This window comes from Cetorhinus maximus, unplaced genomic scaffold, assembly GCF_964194155.1.
Source record: "Cetorhinus maximus unplaced genomic scaffold, sCetMax3.hap1.1 HAP1_SCAFFOLD_216, whole genome shotgun sequence".
Taxonomy (NCBI): domain Eukaryota; kingdom Metazoa; phylum Chordata; class Chondrichthyes; order Lamniformes; family Cetorhinidae; genus Cetorhinus; species Cetorhinus maximus.
The window spans coordinates 27,645-45,120 of NW_027596188.1; the positions used below are offsets into that span (position 1 = coordinate 27,645).

The 17,476-nt window shown below is 45.1% G+C and overlaps 1 protein-coding gene across 1 annotated transcript in view; it reads left to right on the top strand.

Annotated features, from left to right (window-relative positions):
- Window positions 1–17,476, top strand: part of LOC144673052 (doublecortin domain-containing protein 1-like) — a 94,204-nt gene that overhangs the window by 22,386 nt on the left and 54,342 nt on the right. The window contains exons 7-10 of the mRNA XM_078535050.1: window positions 1,044–1,229; window positions 3,326–3,529; window positions 6,706–6,910; window positions 8,336–8,500. Coding sequence (XP_078391176.1) covers window positions 1,044–1,229; window positions 3,326–3,529; window positions 6,706–6,910; window positions 8,336–8,500 — 760 coding nt within the window. The remainder of the gene's footprint in view (window positions 1–1,043; window positions 1,230–3,325; window positions 3,530–6,705; window positions 6,911–8,335; window positions 8,501–17,476) is intronic.

Here is a 17,476-nt window from a genome sequence, read left to right on the forward strand (position 1 = left end):
AATGTATTTCTGGATTTAATGGAGGTGGGACAAAGGGCAGGCAGCCAATCCACTGCCAGAGGGCAGGTTGGCAATTTGAATATTTTAATAAGGCTAGCAGCCTTTGATTCAGCCTAAAAAGTTTTCCAGGTTTAACAGTGGACCGGGTGTGCCAGGCCTTGGGAAGCCTAGCAGCTGAAGGGAGGTAAAAGCAAATTGGGAGAGAAGTCAAGTGCCTTTACAGCACTGCTTGTGGGCCAGGAGGAGCAGGAGTGCTCCCCCCGACATCCCCTTGCCCCCATGCAAGGTCACTGACATTGGGGATTTGTCCCTCCCTCGCCCCCCCCCCCCCCCAACCCCCCACCCCAACCACCCACAACATGGGTGGGTATCTGACTCCCCTCCCACCTCCTGCAACTTTCCAGTATCAGGACCGTAGATTATTGTTATTATAGACTTACAAGGAATTTACAGCATAGAAACAGGTAATTTGGCCCAACTGGCCTGTGCTGTTGTTTACGTTTCACATGAGCCTCCTCCAACCCTACTTCATCTAACCCTATCAGCATTGCCTTCTATTCCTTTCTCCTGAGTATGTTTATGTAGCTTTCCCTTAAATGCATTCATGCTATTTGACTCAACTACTCCTCGTGGCAGTGAGTTCCACAATCTAACCACTGTTTGGGTAAAGAAGCTTCTCCTGAATCGCTTATTGGACCATTTTACATTTAATGACCCCTAGTTTTGGACTCCTCTACAATTGGAAACATTTATTCCTATCAATCTCTTCATAAATTTAAAATTCTGGAAAAAAAAGAGTCCCAGCCTGTTCAGTCTTTCCTAATAATTATAGCCTCTGAAATAATTCTGGTATATCTTTTTTGTATCTCTCCAGTCCATCTATATCCTTTTTGTGATATAGAGACCAGAATGCTAAGTGTTCTAGTTGTTGTATGTAATTATGTACACATAATTTATACAGATTTTCTCATTCAATGATGCATTTGTATCTGTGGAAAATCTCATCCATGAATCTCCTGTTTTCTATTTAATTCCTGTGTTAGGGTTATTCCATCACCCATGCCAGCACAAGGCAGAGAACCGTGGTTTGTTTGGCATGCGCCAGGGCACTGAGGGGACGGAATGTTATGACAAAACTCCACCCAGGTAACCCATTTATCTGTGCAACCGGCTGCGAACAGAGCCAGATTGAAGAAACTGGGCCTTTTAAGTGCATCAGGGTTGCAAGGGTGAGCTATACTTTAATCTGGATGAATATTTAACAAAGTGAGTGAGTATTGATGCCACTGTGAATTACATTGTGCCAGCCATTGAGTTGGAAGTGGGACAGAATTTACCGCAGGACTCATAGAAAGCAATATATTTCATACCAAACAGTTTATTTACTCAGCAAATAGAGTCTATTTAGACAGATTCTCCACAAACGACAACAATGATTGAAACTGCAGCAAAGCCCTCCAATAAAAGCAGCATCGTTTTTCTAACAAAATGGAGTCAGTGGAGGATGATTCCATAACACAAATTGATTATTTCTCCATCTAAATGCAGTGAGTAGGGATAGTTAGATTACATAAATGATGTGTATAAAAATCAATCCCAGTCACTTATAGCAGTTTGGCTTCCAGGGGTGATTGATGGGGGAATTACCCAAATCATCTCCATTCTGGCTGGGATTTGTGGTATCATTATACGCAACTTAACTGCAGTAATGAGGAAGTGTTGCACTGTAGGCTCTGATAATAAGATGTGCAGTTCAGTTGGGAGTAAAAAAATTCCATGGGTTCTTAACCAGTTTAAAGTGGGATTAGTACTTGGGTGAAGGTTCAGAGTGGTCAATTCCTAACTCATGACTTCTACCTCTTGCTTACTTTCTGAAGTGTAACAACACCTTAAATTAATTTCTTACAAATCATATTACGTAGTGAGATCAGAGAAACTGGGATTCTTCTCCTCAGTGCAGACAAGGTGAAGGGGATTTCTCATTGAGTAGTTCAGAGTTCTGATGGGTTTTGACAGAGCAACTAAGTAGAAACTGTTTCCACTGGCAGGGGAGGTTGGTAACCAGAGAACACAAATTTAAGGTGATTGGCAAAAGAACCGAAATGGAAGAAGGCCATTCAGCCCCTCATGCCTGTTCTGCCATTCAATTAGATTATGGCTGATGTGTACTTTAATTCCATTTACTCACCTTGTAACCTTTGATAGCCTTGCCTCACAAAAATCTATTGTTATTAGTTCTGGAGTTTTTAATTGACTTCCACTTTCAACATCTTTTGGGAGGAGAGTTCTGGATTTCCACTATCCTTTGCGTGAAGAAGTGCTTCCTGACATCATCCCTGAATGGCCTGGTTCTAATTTTAAGGTTATCCTTCCTTGTTCTCCAACAGAAGAAATAGTTTCTCTCTATTCACCTTATCAAATCTAACCAGAGGGGAGATGAGTGGAATTTTTTAACGTAGTGAGTTGATACAAACTGGAATGCATTGCTTGAAAGGAAGCAGATTTAATAGCAACTTTCATAAGGAATATAACTTTGAAAAAGAAAATGTTGCAGCACTATGGAGACAGGGACTAATTGGATAGATCATTCAAAATACTGGCAGAGGCACAATGGGCTGAATGGCCTCCCTCTGTGCTGTACATGGTCAGAAGAGTTTCCTGTTTCTCAGGCCACTTTTGTATGAGTTGGATGAGGTTTTGTTGTTAGGCTGAAATGGGGGTTCTCCTGCTCACCACAGTATCATCAGTGGTAGTGCCCGAAAAATGGCATAAATATAACCGAGACTTCCCATGTGGGCTGCAAGTGAACCATGGGTCCCAGCTTCCATTTCAGCTCCAAACAGGATCTCTGTGGCTTGTTCACATGGAAATCCTCTTTTAAGAAGTGTTCCCAGTCCTGCTACAGAAAAAAAAACTTCAATGACAGCAACAACAACTTGCCTTTAATGTAGTAAAACATCCCAAGGAACTCCGCAGGAGTGTTATCAGACAAAATTTGACACCGAACCACATAAGGGGATATTAGAATAGGTGACCAATAGCTTGGTCAAAGAGCTAGGTTTTAAAAAATGTCTTAAAGGAGCTGAGAGAAGTAGAGAAATGGAGAGGTTTAGGGATGAAATCCCAAGCTTAAGGCCTTAACAGCTGAAAGCAGGGCTGCAAATGATAGAGTGATTAGAATTGGGTATTCAAAAGGTTAGAGGAGTGCAGATATCTCGGGGATTCAGTTTGGTAGTGGTCAGTCCAGTGTTGTGCTACCTTCTATTTAAAACGTTGCACATTGCATTTGCAAAGAGCTGGCAGACTTTACTTCTCTTGGTTGCAGGTTGACCTTTCTACCTCTGCAGCTGAAAATAGTTTGGCCTGTTGGGAAGAGAAATGGATTTCTTTGCGGAGGGAGACGTCAGTCCAGACTATCTCACGGGAAATCTCAGCTGCCAAGACCCAACTGACAGTAAGAGTCTTGGCCTACCGAAATGGCGCTGGATATAAGGATGGTCAATTGATCATTGGGACAACCTTTACCTCGGTAATAAAGCCAGGCTAAGTAAACAACATGTTCAAATGTAAAACAGAAAATGCTGGGAATAGGCAGCAAGTTTTGTCAGCCTCTCAGGAGAGGACTGGACAACCATTTTCAGTTCTGATGAAAACTATCTACTCCAGATATATGGGGTAGGAGGGTGAATGCCCATTAGGGGTAAGGGGGAGGGGCATTCTCCACTTGTCTGCTGTAAACTCAGTGAAAGAGTCACGGAAATCCTCAGAAAACGACAACTTTGAGTTCCAGTTTCCATTGGTAATTCTGTGATAAGCATTCAATTCTGTGTTGCTGCCTAATTCTCTGACGGTAGCAACTTTGGCTGTTCAATGCTCAGATTCCCAAACCATCCACATAGTGCTTGGAGTTGAGCTTTGTGTATACTTTAGTTTCCTGCACACAGGTTTAATTTTATATTTTAGTAAAGCCAAGCACTGAGACAGAAATAAAAGAGAAAAGAGAAAGCAGATTAGTTGCTAATTACTACCTTTTGACTATCGATGATGCACTACCTTTTCCTGCAGAAGAGAGGGTAGTATGCCTGTGGGTGTGTTGCAATATGTTTGGGTTATATACCTGTCACAGTTGAATAGATGGCAGGATGTGCAAGCCGTGAGATGTGAGTGTGTGGATTGCAGCAGTGCTAAGTGTGAGAGGTTGAGGTGAAGCATATGGGTACGAGGTTTGAGCTGTGGTTGAGAGAGATTGTTGGTAGGAGAGTGACAAGGCTGTGGTTATTGGAGCAGTGTGTGACTGCCATTCATTTGTAATAATTGAACATGCATTCACTGACCTGACCAATCGTGCAAGGTCATTAAGTTGCTTGGGGCATTGCTTCCATGTTCTCAATGCCAGACTGTTGGTATTGACCACCATGGCCCCTTGTTCCCGCTGCCTTCTGAACAGTTGTTTGGAGGGCCTCCCAGATCCCTGGATGGAAGAGGACCTCTCTCCTCTGGTCCCCGTCCTGCACCAGTGACTCCGCTGCAGCATCTAAAAACCTTGAGGACATGCTCTCGTTCCTGTTGAGCCATTTTACATCCTTCCTGAAACCTTTAAATTTTATCCAAGCAGTTTCAGCCTGTGCTGCAGGCCGAAAGCACCTCGCCTTTAAGAGGTGCAGTCTGGCTTTAAATAGTGCGGGTTAGCTTTAAGCTGTACTCACCACGCAAGAACTTGCAGCCCTTGATGAGCCATGTGCAGCCACTCAGCAGCATATTCAGAGCAGGACTGCATGGCATAAGCAAGAAAATGAGCAGGCAGCACAAAGTTTGCATGTTGCCTGCATCGATAAGGTATGCAGTAATCACACATCGTGATTCCTGTACCCGATTTCTGAAGCTATCCAATTTAACCCCCTTGCAGCGTTAACTAAAGTTCAAATGTTGGAAAGCAAATTACAGTGAAATGCAAGCAACTAATCGATCCTGATATCAATGGACATGTGGGGAAGGATTGGAGGAGACTTTTAGTAACCGGGAAACCTGGAAATACAAGATACTCAGAGGTGCTGTCAAAGCTCCTCATTTGAATTCCTTTTCTCTATTTCCCGCCTGGCAGCGGGACAGATTCAGAGGCCTGTGTTAGAAGCCGACAGCTGGGGGAGGAAGGAGGGAGGGAGAGATGGTGAGGTAATGATGGTGGAAGGATCACTTGGGAGTGGGGACCTGATCAGGGGGACAGAGCAGGAGGGTGGCATCAGTCTGCCGGGGGTTGAGGGTGCAAGAAAGCGTGAGGCGGGAAGGCCTTGTATCACAGGATGGAGGCAGAGCATGGTGCATTATTTTGGGGAGCAGGGAGGAAACAATCCTGGTCTTCCTGGCCCTCAAGGAGTGCTGGAATAGCACTCACCTGCTGGATCCGCGAATTCTCTCCTTTTATGTGCCAAGTTTCCCGATCCCACTGCCTTAAAATCCGATGGCTGCTAAAATCTGAGGTACACAACCTCATTAACATATTAAAATTACCGACCCGCCTCTAGAGAATGGATAACTTATTTGAGCCCAGTCCACCTGGGTTAAACCAGAACAGTGGGTTTGGGACCAGTTTCCTATTTTTAAGAATACAACTTCTCCCTACCACTTTCCCGCCACCTTCCCTGGAAGAGTAGTGCGGGTGGTGTGGTGGTTAAATTTCCCCCCATTGGGAGTAAATTAATGCCCTGCACATGGCGAGTTTGTTGGCAGGGGCAATTTACCCTGGTGGGAGAATGACAGATGGGCACCCAGCTGCCATCCCGCCTCCACCCTAATTAAGTCCATTGCGAAAAGGCCCGTGGACACCAATTGAAGCCCTGAGGCGGGCAATTAATGTCTGCTTAAGGATCTCATCCTGTAACCACTGGTGTTAACCCAGCGGCGGGCGGGGGAATGCACTATGCAAGGAGCAAGACAAGCAAAACCTGTCGGGGTTCCTTGCAGGCGGTCAGAGGAGGGGGTTCTTTGCTCAAAGGCCACCACCCCCCAACCCTCACCCTTGCTGCTAACACCCCTTCCTTCCCTCTCCCTTACAACCTTCACCTCATGATACCCTCCTGCCATCACTCACCTGTGGTGTGGGATCCAGCAATAATCCTAGGCCTCGGGTGAGTATCACACCACCAGCAGCTGCTGCCTACCAGGTGGCACTGCCATTCAATACAGCTTTCGGCCTCTGATTGATTGGCAACGCTCGGCAAGTCAGCCCCTGGGGTCTTTAATCCAGGAAAAGGTCTGACATTGTCCAGCCAAGTGCCTGGGTGGCATTTCATTCATTGGGCCTTCTTAAAAGAAGTGACTTGAGGCTCTCGCCTGCTCTTGAGCCGGTGGACAAAACCCTTGTCACCTCCACTAAATACCACCCATCGTGTGTGTAACTGGCAATGGCTAATGCAGAGATTACCATTTAACCCTTGAAATTAGTGCTGGCAATTAAATAAACAACTGACTGGCTCATTCAGTATTTTTCATATAGCCAGTGTTAATTTCTTGGGTTAAATTTTCACGTTTTGTACCCACTGTCCAACATTTTAGCACAAGTGTCAAGCTGTCAAATTTAAAGGAATTAATTCCTCCTTTCAGGAGCTGGGAGAAGAATGTCACACAAACTGTGTCAACAATAATAATTTACTTTCTCATTTCCATGCAATGCATTTTCCTTTATTTTCTCTGGTTGCCTGGATCTAGTTGCTTGCCACATGTACTCAGAGACTAGGACTCGCCAGGCCAGCTTGCAGACTGTACGTTGCAGATGGAAGCCTGATGCTGACTATAAATGAACTAACAGCATGGGCAGTCAACGAGACTTTACAGGAACACAAACCCGAAACTAAACAAGATGCACAGGGCGAGGATGGAAGACCCGAGGAGTCAAGTGGGGAGATCAAAGAAGGTATGCCGATCGTTTTATACGCACATTACCTCACCTCCCACAGCCTTGTTTGTGAGCCCTGGGATCTGATATGCCGTTACAGGTGACAACTGTTAACCATACCTGCTCTTTTGTAGCTACTGCTCATGTGTGTCCCCTTGTGAAAAGGTCCAACTAGTTAAGTTGCTGTTTGATGAGAGACCAGGATACCAGGAAGTACTCACCAATGCTGCCTCCAGTGCTGCCACCACATCTTTTACTTTCCCCCCCAAGAGGGCAAACGCTTCCTTGGTTTAACATTTCACCTGAGAGATGACACCTACGATAGCACTGCACTACTTTGGTGTGGACAGACTAGGGGTGGAACCTTCTGCCTTTCCCAGTGGCACGTTTGGTGATGGGTGGCTACTTAATCAAATGGGAGGGCGGTGGGTTGCAACCCCACCACCTCCTTGCCTCTAACGTGATTAGGTCTGTGGTGGGAATGCCCGTGGATGGCCTCCCCACCCTGCTGCCAATCAAGCCTTAAATTTCCACTTAAGTGCCTCATCCTACTATTGCTGGTATTAGCCCAGTGATGGGTGGGAGGGATCACCATGTGGAAAGCACAACAAACAAACTGTCAGGGTTACTTGCGGACTCCTGGAGGTGTCCCTTGTTCAAAGGCAATCAGTGCCTGATCGAGGGATCCGGCACTAGGAAGGGGGGCCTGTTGAGAGCCATACCCCTCCCCTCGCTGCTGACCTCCCCGACCCAGTGACCCCCACCTCATGACCGCCCCCCCCCAATCCCCTCTCCTGCCATCGCTCATCTCTGGCCTGGTATCCAGCAACAATCTTAGGCCTCGGGTGGGCGTTGTACTGGCACTAACCACTGCCTCCCTCGTGACACTGCTGTTCAGTAGAGCTGCCAGCCTCTGCTTGGCTGGCAGCTCTTGGAGGGGGCAGAACTTCTGCCTCCCGCTGCCCCCGACCCCGCGGTCATTGATCCCTGGAGAAGGCCCGCCCCTGGCCTGTCAAATCCCTGAGTGGAACAAGATGTGGTGGACCTTCCCAAATGAAGGAGACGTGGGGCTCTCGCAAGCCTTCTAGCCGGTTGCCGAGACCCCTGTCACACTCACAAGATCCTGGCCTGGATTCTGTGCTAAGTTCCTGGTGTGGGGCTTGAACCCATAACCTTCTAATTCAGATGTGAGAGTACGACCCACTGAACCACAGCTTGTACCTGTTTCAGCCAGAAGGGTCTGGCAAAAAATCAGAAAGGATGTCAAATGTAGCGCAAGTGGCTGGGGTGAGCAGCTGCTTGATTTTGGGTCCAGTTACTACTCTACTTCTGAGGACAAATAGGATGGAAATCGGGGGAATATTGCCCCCCAAGTTATCCTTTATTATACGGTCCCTCCGGTATGACTTGGTTCATTCCTGTGGTGCATGTTTTTGCTCCTAGACTGGGCTAAGTTGCCAACCCCAGAGAATGACGACTCGGAGCACAGGTTACCCCGGGTGACCCCAGAGGACGTGAAGAGTATGGACACGGAGCTCATAAGCCTCATTGTCAGGAACCCCATTGAGGTCTGGGTCTCCTGTGGAGAATCATTCGTGCCTTTGAGTGGTAAGAGCTAATACCTGATATTTTGATCATTAAAAAATGGGTGCAGTGTATCCACAGTGTAATGTTTCCATACCAACTTTTATAAGATAGGTCATTATTTTTGCAATAGAAACAGAAAATACTGAAAATATTCAGGTGGTAAGGCAGCATTGACCTGAAATGTTATGGGGAATTTTATCCTCTGATAATGTACAGATTTGGATCAAGTGGGATATTAAAATGTTAAAAATCTTAAACCCAATACCAACCTGCCCCCAACAACACAACCCCACCCCCTGCCAAGTCCCAAGCATCCAGTTTTAACGTTGGTGGCACAGGGCAGAAGGTGGGTGGACAACAACCAACCCACTTTCAGAGGCAGCTTGGTCATCTAAATGTCTTAATGGGTCTGCATGCCTCAGATTTAATTGCCATTTTAAATTTAACCTGGGCTGGCTAGGTTTCCCAGGCCTCAGGACACTGAGCAACTAAACAGAGGATAGGACTGCTGGATTGGGCAAGGCACGAGTCAGGAGTGTGATGGAATACTCTCCACTTGCCTGGATGAGTGCAGCTCCAACAACACTCAAGAAACTTGACACCGTCCAGGACAAAGCAGCCCACTTGATTGGCCTATTCATCACCTTAAACATTCATGCCGTCCTTCCCTTGTGCACATTGGCTTCACTGTACCATCTACAAGATGCCCTGCGGCAACTCACCAAGCTTCCTTTGACAGCACTTTCCAAACCCACGACCTCCACCTAGAAGGAAAAGGACATCAGACACATGGGAGCACCACCGCCTGCATGATCCCTTCAAATCACACAGCATCCTGACTTGGAAATATATCGCCACTCCTTCACTGACGCTCGGTCAAAATCCTGGAACCCTCTCCCAAACAGCACTGTGGGTGCACCTACACCACATGGTCTACAAATGAATAAAAAAAAATCATTTTAACTGCTAGATTCAGCTTAGCAGCTTCCATTCTTACCCCATCCCCAATCGAGCACTACCCCTCACACCTTCGAACCATGATCTCCCACCTTCAGCCCTACCTTTCCAATTCCCCCCTCCCTCCTCTGTGCTCCCATCTTCTAATCTTCCATTTGGCCTTTGATCTCCTCCCTTACATCTCTGTTTTCCCTCTGGCCACTAATCCTTCCCTCCCTCGTCTCTGCCCTGTAGCCCCGGCCTGATGTCAAGTGTCTTTCCCCCCTCCAACACCCCCCACCCCACCCCAACCCCCCCCGTTGGGCCTCATGGAAACCTATTCTTCCCTTCCCCCGCCTCCCACCAACTCTTCCCCATCTTGCTTCCTCCCTTGCCTCTATTGGTTTCTCTACACATGCTATCTGAACTGTTGGATGTTTCCAGCATTTTCTGTTTTCAATTCACATTTCCAATGTCTGTGGTATTTTGCTTTTGTAATTATTTTCATGCAGATTTGCACTATGTGATTATATTTAACACAGTCGCATTTGAAATTTGGATCTATTTGTGCTGCAGTGAAGCTCAGTATTGAAGTAGATTCAAGGATTTGAGCCTGAGTATCATGCGGTGCGATTTTATCATATGATCATTTGCTATATTCGTATCAAATTCCATTCCCCTCCATTCTAGTTGAAACTTAAGCCTTTTATAGTAAACATCCAGATGATGAACGATTCAGTTTCCTGGAATGGAACCTTAGTGGAAGATGTAGCAGGATCACCCAAGTCAGCCAGGTTGAAAGGCAGACGCCGGACCAAAAGCAGTGCACAGCCACTCTGGTAAGGGGTTTATGTGTCAGACTGAAAGCCCATCAGTGAAACAACAGAGGAAAATCTATTATTAAACTCACAAATATCAACTGGAGAAAAACCAAGAACTGTGAGGGAGTCCAAATCTTGTTCTAGCCAGACAGCAGTAAAAGGAATGATTGTTTCCTCAGGCACAGGAGGTTCTAACTTCCAACTAGCTAATTCTAACTAACTAATTCTAACTAACTAGCTAACTTACTAAATTTTAGCTATCAGGATCAGTGCTTTACGCTGGAGAAGCATAGATTCCGAGGTGGGGGCAGGCATGGGCCATTCAGCCCATCCAGCCTGTCCCACCATTTAATTAGACCATAGCTGGACTATACCTCAACACCATTTACCTGCCTTTACCCCATTTTCCTTGTTATCCTTACCTAACAAAAAGCTAGCGACCTCAGCATTGATAAGTTCAGCATCCCCAGCCTTTTGGGGTGAGATCTCCACCACTCTTTGATCTTTAGAAATGCTTCCTAACTTTATTCGTAAATGGCCAGGCTCCTATTTTAAAGACTATGCTCAGAATTCTTGTTCCGAATTCTCATATATTGATTGACTCCAAAATAATAGGATTGAGGATTTTAAAATGAAGCAATGAATAGATTCTGGTCGAGTGAATAGTTTTTATTTAAGTTTGTTCTCCAGATGAGAGGTTAGCATTTACTTATTTACTGTCCATCATTGGTTACCCTAAGAGCAGTAAGAGTCAACCAAGGGATCGTATGGGATTATAGTCACCTGGTAGATCGAGCAGTGGCAGCAGTTCCCTTCTCTGAAGAGTATTAGTGTCTCAGTTTTCTTTTTTTGAAAACTTGGCAACTTTAATGGTAATCTTGTTCTGGTGCCAGTCCACAAATCACCAGATTTATTAAAATCGTTTTCACAACTTGCCATGGTGGGATTTGAACTAACGACCTCAGGGTTGCTAGGCTACCATACCCAGTAGATAAGAGATGGGAGAGCCAAGGGAAGAAATGCAGAGGGGAGGGTGAGGGCATCAGCATTAAATATGAAATCATAGATGAAGAAAGTACCTGTATTGTAAGATTCTATGATTCTATAATTTTCATAGAGTTATGAGCCAGCACATGTTGGGAGTATTGGTACGCTGCCACAGAAATGCACATTTGTCTCGCATCTTTAACATGGTAAAATGTCACAGGTTGCTTTACAGGAGTAATATCCATCAAAATTTAACACCAAACCACTGAATGAGATATTAGGACAGGTGACCAAAAGCTTGTCATAGAGATAGGATTTAAACAGCATCTCAAAAGAGGAGATAGGGGTGGAGAAGAAGGGAGGTTTAGGAAAAGAATTCCAGAGCTTAGGGCCCAGGCATCTGAAGACATAGCTGCCAAAGATGGAATGACGAAAGTTAGGGATAGGCAAGAGCCCAGAATCGAAGGAATGCAGAGTTGTCAGTGGGTTATAGGGCTTGAGGAGGTTACAGAGATGGTATTGGGTGAGGGTTATAGAGGAATTTGAGTTAGGATGTGGGTAGCAGAGTTTTGGATGAGCTTAAATTTATGGAGGGACAAGGTGGGAAGCTGGCCAGGGGAACATTGGAATAGTTACACCTTGAGGTAACAAAGGCATAGCTGAGGATTTCAGCAACAAAGTAGGCAGTCTAGGTGATGGAGTAGATATGGATTGGAAAGCTCAGCTCAGGTCAGAGGGCACATGAAGTTTCTTTTCAAAAAGGAGGTGGATGATTTCTTTAGGATGCAGGACATCTGCAGCTGTATAAAGTAGGTGGGAAAGTAACAGTAATTAATGATAGCAGTTTCATTAATCTTCTGCAATTCACTTGATTGACTTCTTGTGCCAGAAATAAAAGAAAAATCAGGACTGATTTCCTACATTGGTCTAGAGCTTTCTTTTATACAAATAATAAGGCACAGTCAACTGGCCAATGCTGACTTTTATGCTCCACAAGAGCCTCCTCCCACTTTACTTCATCTGATCTTCTCAGCATATCCTTCTATTCCTTTCTCCCTCATGAGTTTATGTAGCTTCCCTTTAAACAAACCATGGTATTCGCCTCAAATATTCCATGTGGTAGCGAGTTCCACATTCGCACCACTCTCTGAGTGAAGAAGTTTCTCCTGAATTCCCTATTGGATATATCAGTGACTATCTATATTTATATTATTAAAAAGAGAGACATGTTGCTGAAGCTTTTTGTCTTGCACACGTCAGAACAAATGCAAGAATGCCAAATTTCAAACAATCACAACAATTTATACTGCAGGAGAAAGGGTGCTGATTGATTGGCAAGTCAACTCTGATTGGCCAGGGTATTGCCATGGAGATAGGCTCCCCAAGCTTCTGGTAATGTCAGCAATATTCAAGTTTTGTACTACCAAGCAACTGTATCTATATCTATGCTCCCTGGTTTTGGACTCCATGTAAGAGGGACATCTTCTCTACATTACCTTTCAGACCCCTTCAAAATCATGAAGCCCTCTATTCAGTCACCCCTCAGCCTTTTCTAGGCTTGGTTCAGTCTTGCCTATTAGTTACAATCTTTCAGTTCTGATATCACCCTGGTAAGTTTTTTTTTTACACCTTTTCCGTTGCCTCAATATCATTTTTGTCATTTGGAGAGGATTACAGTGTCGATTCACCAGAATGTTACCTGGGCTCCAAGAATTGGGTTCTGAAGATAAATGACATAAGCTAGGCTTCTATTCCCTCGAATTTAGAAAGTTAAGAGTTGATTGAGGTTTTTAGGGTTTGGAAAAGGAATTGATGGGGTAAATAGAAACAAATGCTTTCCGCTGGTGGGGGCATCTAGGGAAAAGGGATGCAACCTTAAAATCAGAGCCAGGCTATTCAGGGGAGAAATTAAGAAACACTTCTTCAGGCAAAGGATGGCAGAAACGTAGAACTCTCTTCCACAAAAGGCAGTGGATGCTAGGTCAATTAATTATTTAAAATCTCAGCTCGATATATTTTTTGCTAGACAAGAGTATAAAAGATGATGGAATCAAGGCAGGTGGCTGGATTTGAAATGCAAATTAGGAAAGGCGCAGACAGAATCACTCTTGGTTCTGCGCAATAGTGTAAAACGGGCTGCAGACCCACCCAGTTGCCATGAAAATAAATGAAAAGGGAATTTGGAGTGTGGCACAACCAGTGGCAAGCCGCTTCGCCAGGTTTCTGCCCAAGTGACATAGTTGAAAATCACTTGCGTGTTGTGGTACCAGTTGTTCTGTCCCCAACCCTGAAATTCGATAAGACCTGAAAACAGATACAGGGATCATGATACACTTCCTTCCTGTGAAGGCAGCAGGCAAACCTTTGGCTCTTTTAGGGATGGGCAATAAATACTGGCCTAGCCAGCGACGCCCACATCCCATGAATGAATTTTAAAAAAATTAAGCGACTGCCGCATGCAGCCAACACTAAGCACACAGTTGACTGGCTGCACGTCTGAGCTGAAAACTCAAAATCATGAGAGGATCGCACCACTTAAAGCTGTATGCCTGTATGACTTAGAACCAGCCTGCACCTCTTAAAGTCTGAAATGTCTGCAGAAGAATGTGTGAACAAGAGGAACACTGAATGATGGCACAACATGGCAGAGAATGTCCACCCCCAAGATTTTCTGACCTTACACTGGAGGCCTTGGTTACAGAGGAGTAGCGATATCATCTATCCACATGGGGCTAGGGGTTCCTTTGGACAACCCCCCAAGAGCCTTTGAGACTAGATAGCTGTGGCAATCAATGCCAGCAGTATAGCCCTAAGGATCTGAATGCAGTGCCACTAGAAGTTTAGTGACTTCACACGAATGGTCAAGGTCAGTAAATGCATCTTCAAATGCCATATCCTGACAACTGCCCAATTAGCCTCACGCATTACTCAATACACCACACCCTCATTATTCACCTGCCAATAATATCTGCTAATCACAAATCAAAGCTTATATTCATATGCCCAACCTCACCTTCACATGCTAAGCAGTGTTGCAGTGTCACAACTTGCACATATTTTCCAGCTATTCAACTATGACAGTCACATCACTCAAACACATCGTACCACACTCACTGGCACACTTCCCTCTCTCCTGCGGGATGAGGTGGGGTATAATTGTAGGCAACAGAAGCTAACTGGTAGCAGAACTGTGCACATTGTGCAGATGCCATGTGGAACCCAAAATGGCATGCATATTATTGTGAAATCATACTTTAAAGCAAAAGGTGGCTACACATTTGCATCACTGTGCCTTCTGTATTCTAAGACTGTTGAAATGGAGACAACCTGTCTGAAAAGCTGTGTCAGGAATAATTGGCTTGAAAGAGATGTAAGGGGGACATCTCCTATCCCAATTACAAAGTGTTCAGATAATCACCTGGGTACTGAACTGGGTGGAGACAAACCATTAGACATAATCATTTGGACAATGGGACCCTGACTGAGAGAGGAATTCTCAGCCATGATCTAATCAAGTTACAACTGGAATACACTAGCCATGACCATACTTGGGTCGCTGGGAAGCTGGAGAGAGAAAGTCACGTGACAAGCCAACCCTTTGTGTGTTTTAAGCAATTGCTTTCTCTGCAGAACAAGACATGCAATTGAGACATTGAAGGATCAAGACCTTGAGTGGGTTACTTCCCTCTCTACATCCAGCTGGCAAGATTTGAACCCTATCTGTTGATTTTGCCTACCAAGTGCCACAGACAGAGATTTTAAAAGGAACTCAACCCAGTGCTGTTGCCTCCAGAAAAACATAAATTATTCATCTACATCTTTAAACTGCCTTGATGCCAAAAGCAGCGGGGCCGCCAAATTCAGTGTGAAGTCCACCGAGCCACAAACCTTCAAGATCCATAAACCACTTTAAAAAACTGGATTTCTAAATTGGTTAACCTATTCTCCCCACTCTGTGTTCTATTTGTGCATGGGTAAACTTCGAGTGTACGTGTGTGTGAGAAAGTCAGAATGTTTTTATTGTTTTTACTTAGGCCAGGTTAATTATAATAAAAACTATCCTCTTTTCTTTTTAAAACCTCAAGAAAATCCGTCTGTCTGTGTCTTTTATGGCCACAGTGCGTAACAGCTTAACACTCATGGAATTGGCAAGTAAGTCTGTTTTTTTTTAAAAACCTGTTGCAGTCAAATAAGGAGAGGGGAAAGAGGGGAGCTATTCTACCTCTCCTCAACTAATTGTAACAATATTATTAAAAATGTGGGTGCTATACGAGTGAATTTTTCAGGCCTTGAGCTTACAATGGTAACCTGTACTACATCTTGCACAGGCCTCTCTGCGAAAGGATCCATTGTTCACTTTGCAGTCTGCTAGCATGTAGCCATGTCCAGAGAAAGTGGAGCCCAGTGTTGAGAACGTGAGGAAGTATCTGTTGTGCACTCAAACCATAACAGGGCCAATGATCAGCTTTTTCTCACGTGTTTTTGTGCAGCTCAAAATTCAGCCATTAACGTTTTATCCCTGAGTGAAAATTTGCAAATCCCCCTCGTAATCAGGTACTGTAATATAAAGCCACAGCACAAAGTGTAACAGCACATTACAAATGTTTCACTATAGCTAAAACAAGTGGCTGATTTCTAGGGAGTCATATTCCAGGCCACTACTAAAGTAATTAATTAATTACAGGTTAGGAATATGCTTACTTTTGAAATGTATTGAAGCCTTCAGCTTATTGTGTCATTTAACCCAATGCTCTTTTCCTGTTAGCATTAATTTAAGCAAAGTAGCCTGGAAGGAACCAACACCAAATGTTCCTTATAATTGTAAAATATATTGCGGTAAGTTCCTTGTTGTTTGAGTATGTCCAAACTGTAAATGATTTCATTGTCTTCTGTGGGTCCTTTCATGACTGAAGAGTCTGATGTGAGATCAGCATGGATGTCCACAGGTTTTACGATAAAGGTTTGGGTCTGTTCAATAAGATGAGTGAAAAACCAATTAATGATTTCCTTGGAACGATAGACAATTTTGAGGAATGAGATCCCCAAGGTACTGGCAAAAACCCTAGAAATTATCCAAATTTTGTGTAATGAAAGTGGAACACGGCTCATCCGGTCACATAAACCAGTTGCCCCAGTTACAAATGAAGTGCAACTCCTAAAACACTGGATGCAAAAACCTAGACAAGCCCACAAAGTGAAAACAGAATTTTACTTTCACACTCACCGTGGGCTGGATTATATGCTGAGAGTGGGCTTCTTGCACCCCAGCGTAAATTTCGGGGCTGAGCTCGCCTCCGCTTGGCGGGCTCACCCCGCCTTAATTTTTCAGGCGATGGCCCTTAATTAGTATGACGAGAGACTTCCGTCCATCTCCAGGAGGAAGTCCTGCCTCATAGAGCTGCTGGGTAATCAGAGGCCAGCAACTCTGCCACACCAGGATTGGTGGCCACTGCTTGTATTGCAGGGGGCCTGGTTGGGGCAAGAGGATCAATGGTTGCCCCCAAACCCAGTTAAGCCCTGGATCCCACTGGGCTCAGGTTGACAGGCCCTAGTGGGGCGGGGGGCATGTTAGACAGAGCACTGCTCTGGGAAGGTGGAGGCCAGGAGGCAATATGGGGGAGAGCCTTCGATTAATACAGGGGCCTCATAAAGGAGGCAGCCTCCCGTTTCACTGAGCAGCAACTTGCAGGGTTAAACCTGCTGAGTGCCACATTGGGCACAGGCCTCTCCAGCTGCCCATTAAATCAGAACAGCAGCAGAATCAGGCCCTTAACTTGGGCATCAATTGGACCACAGGCTGGTGGCCCACCCACTGCCTCCCCTCCCCACCTGATAAACCATAGGGGTCAGCACAGCACCCTAAATTGCAGGTCTACCTGTCTGTTTTTCTGCCTGTGGTTGGCCTGTAAAATTGAGTCCTGTGAGGCAGACAGGCTGTCCCTTTTCAAACCATTCTCTTAGTATCAAGGAACATGGGACCGGATCTTCCGAGCAGTAGCAATGATCGTCAGGTAGCTGCACACGAAAATTATCCCAACTCGATGCTGCTGTGCATTTTTTCTGGGGCCTTCCCAGTCCAGCTTTCACAGAAATGTGCACTGCAATGGGGAACTCCAACGCAGTGGGGTAGAGTTGCGGCGCAACAGGACAGCCGCCTCTCTACCGCACTAGTTGGCGTAGGGTAAGTTTAAAGGTCCAGTTTGAATGCTAGCGAATGGATGAGTGAAGGGTTGAGTGGACGAGTAGGTGAGTA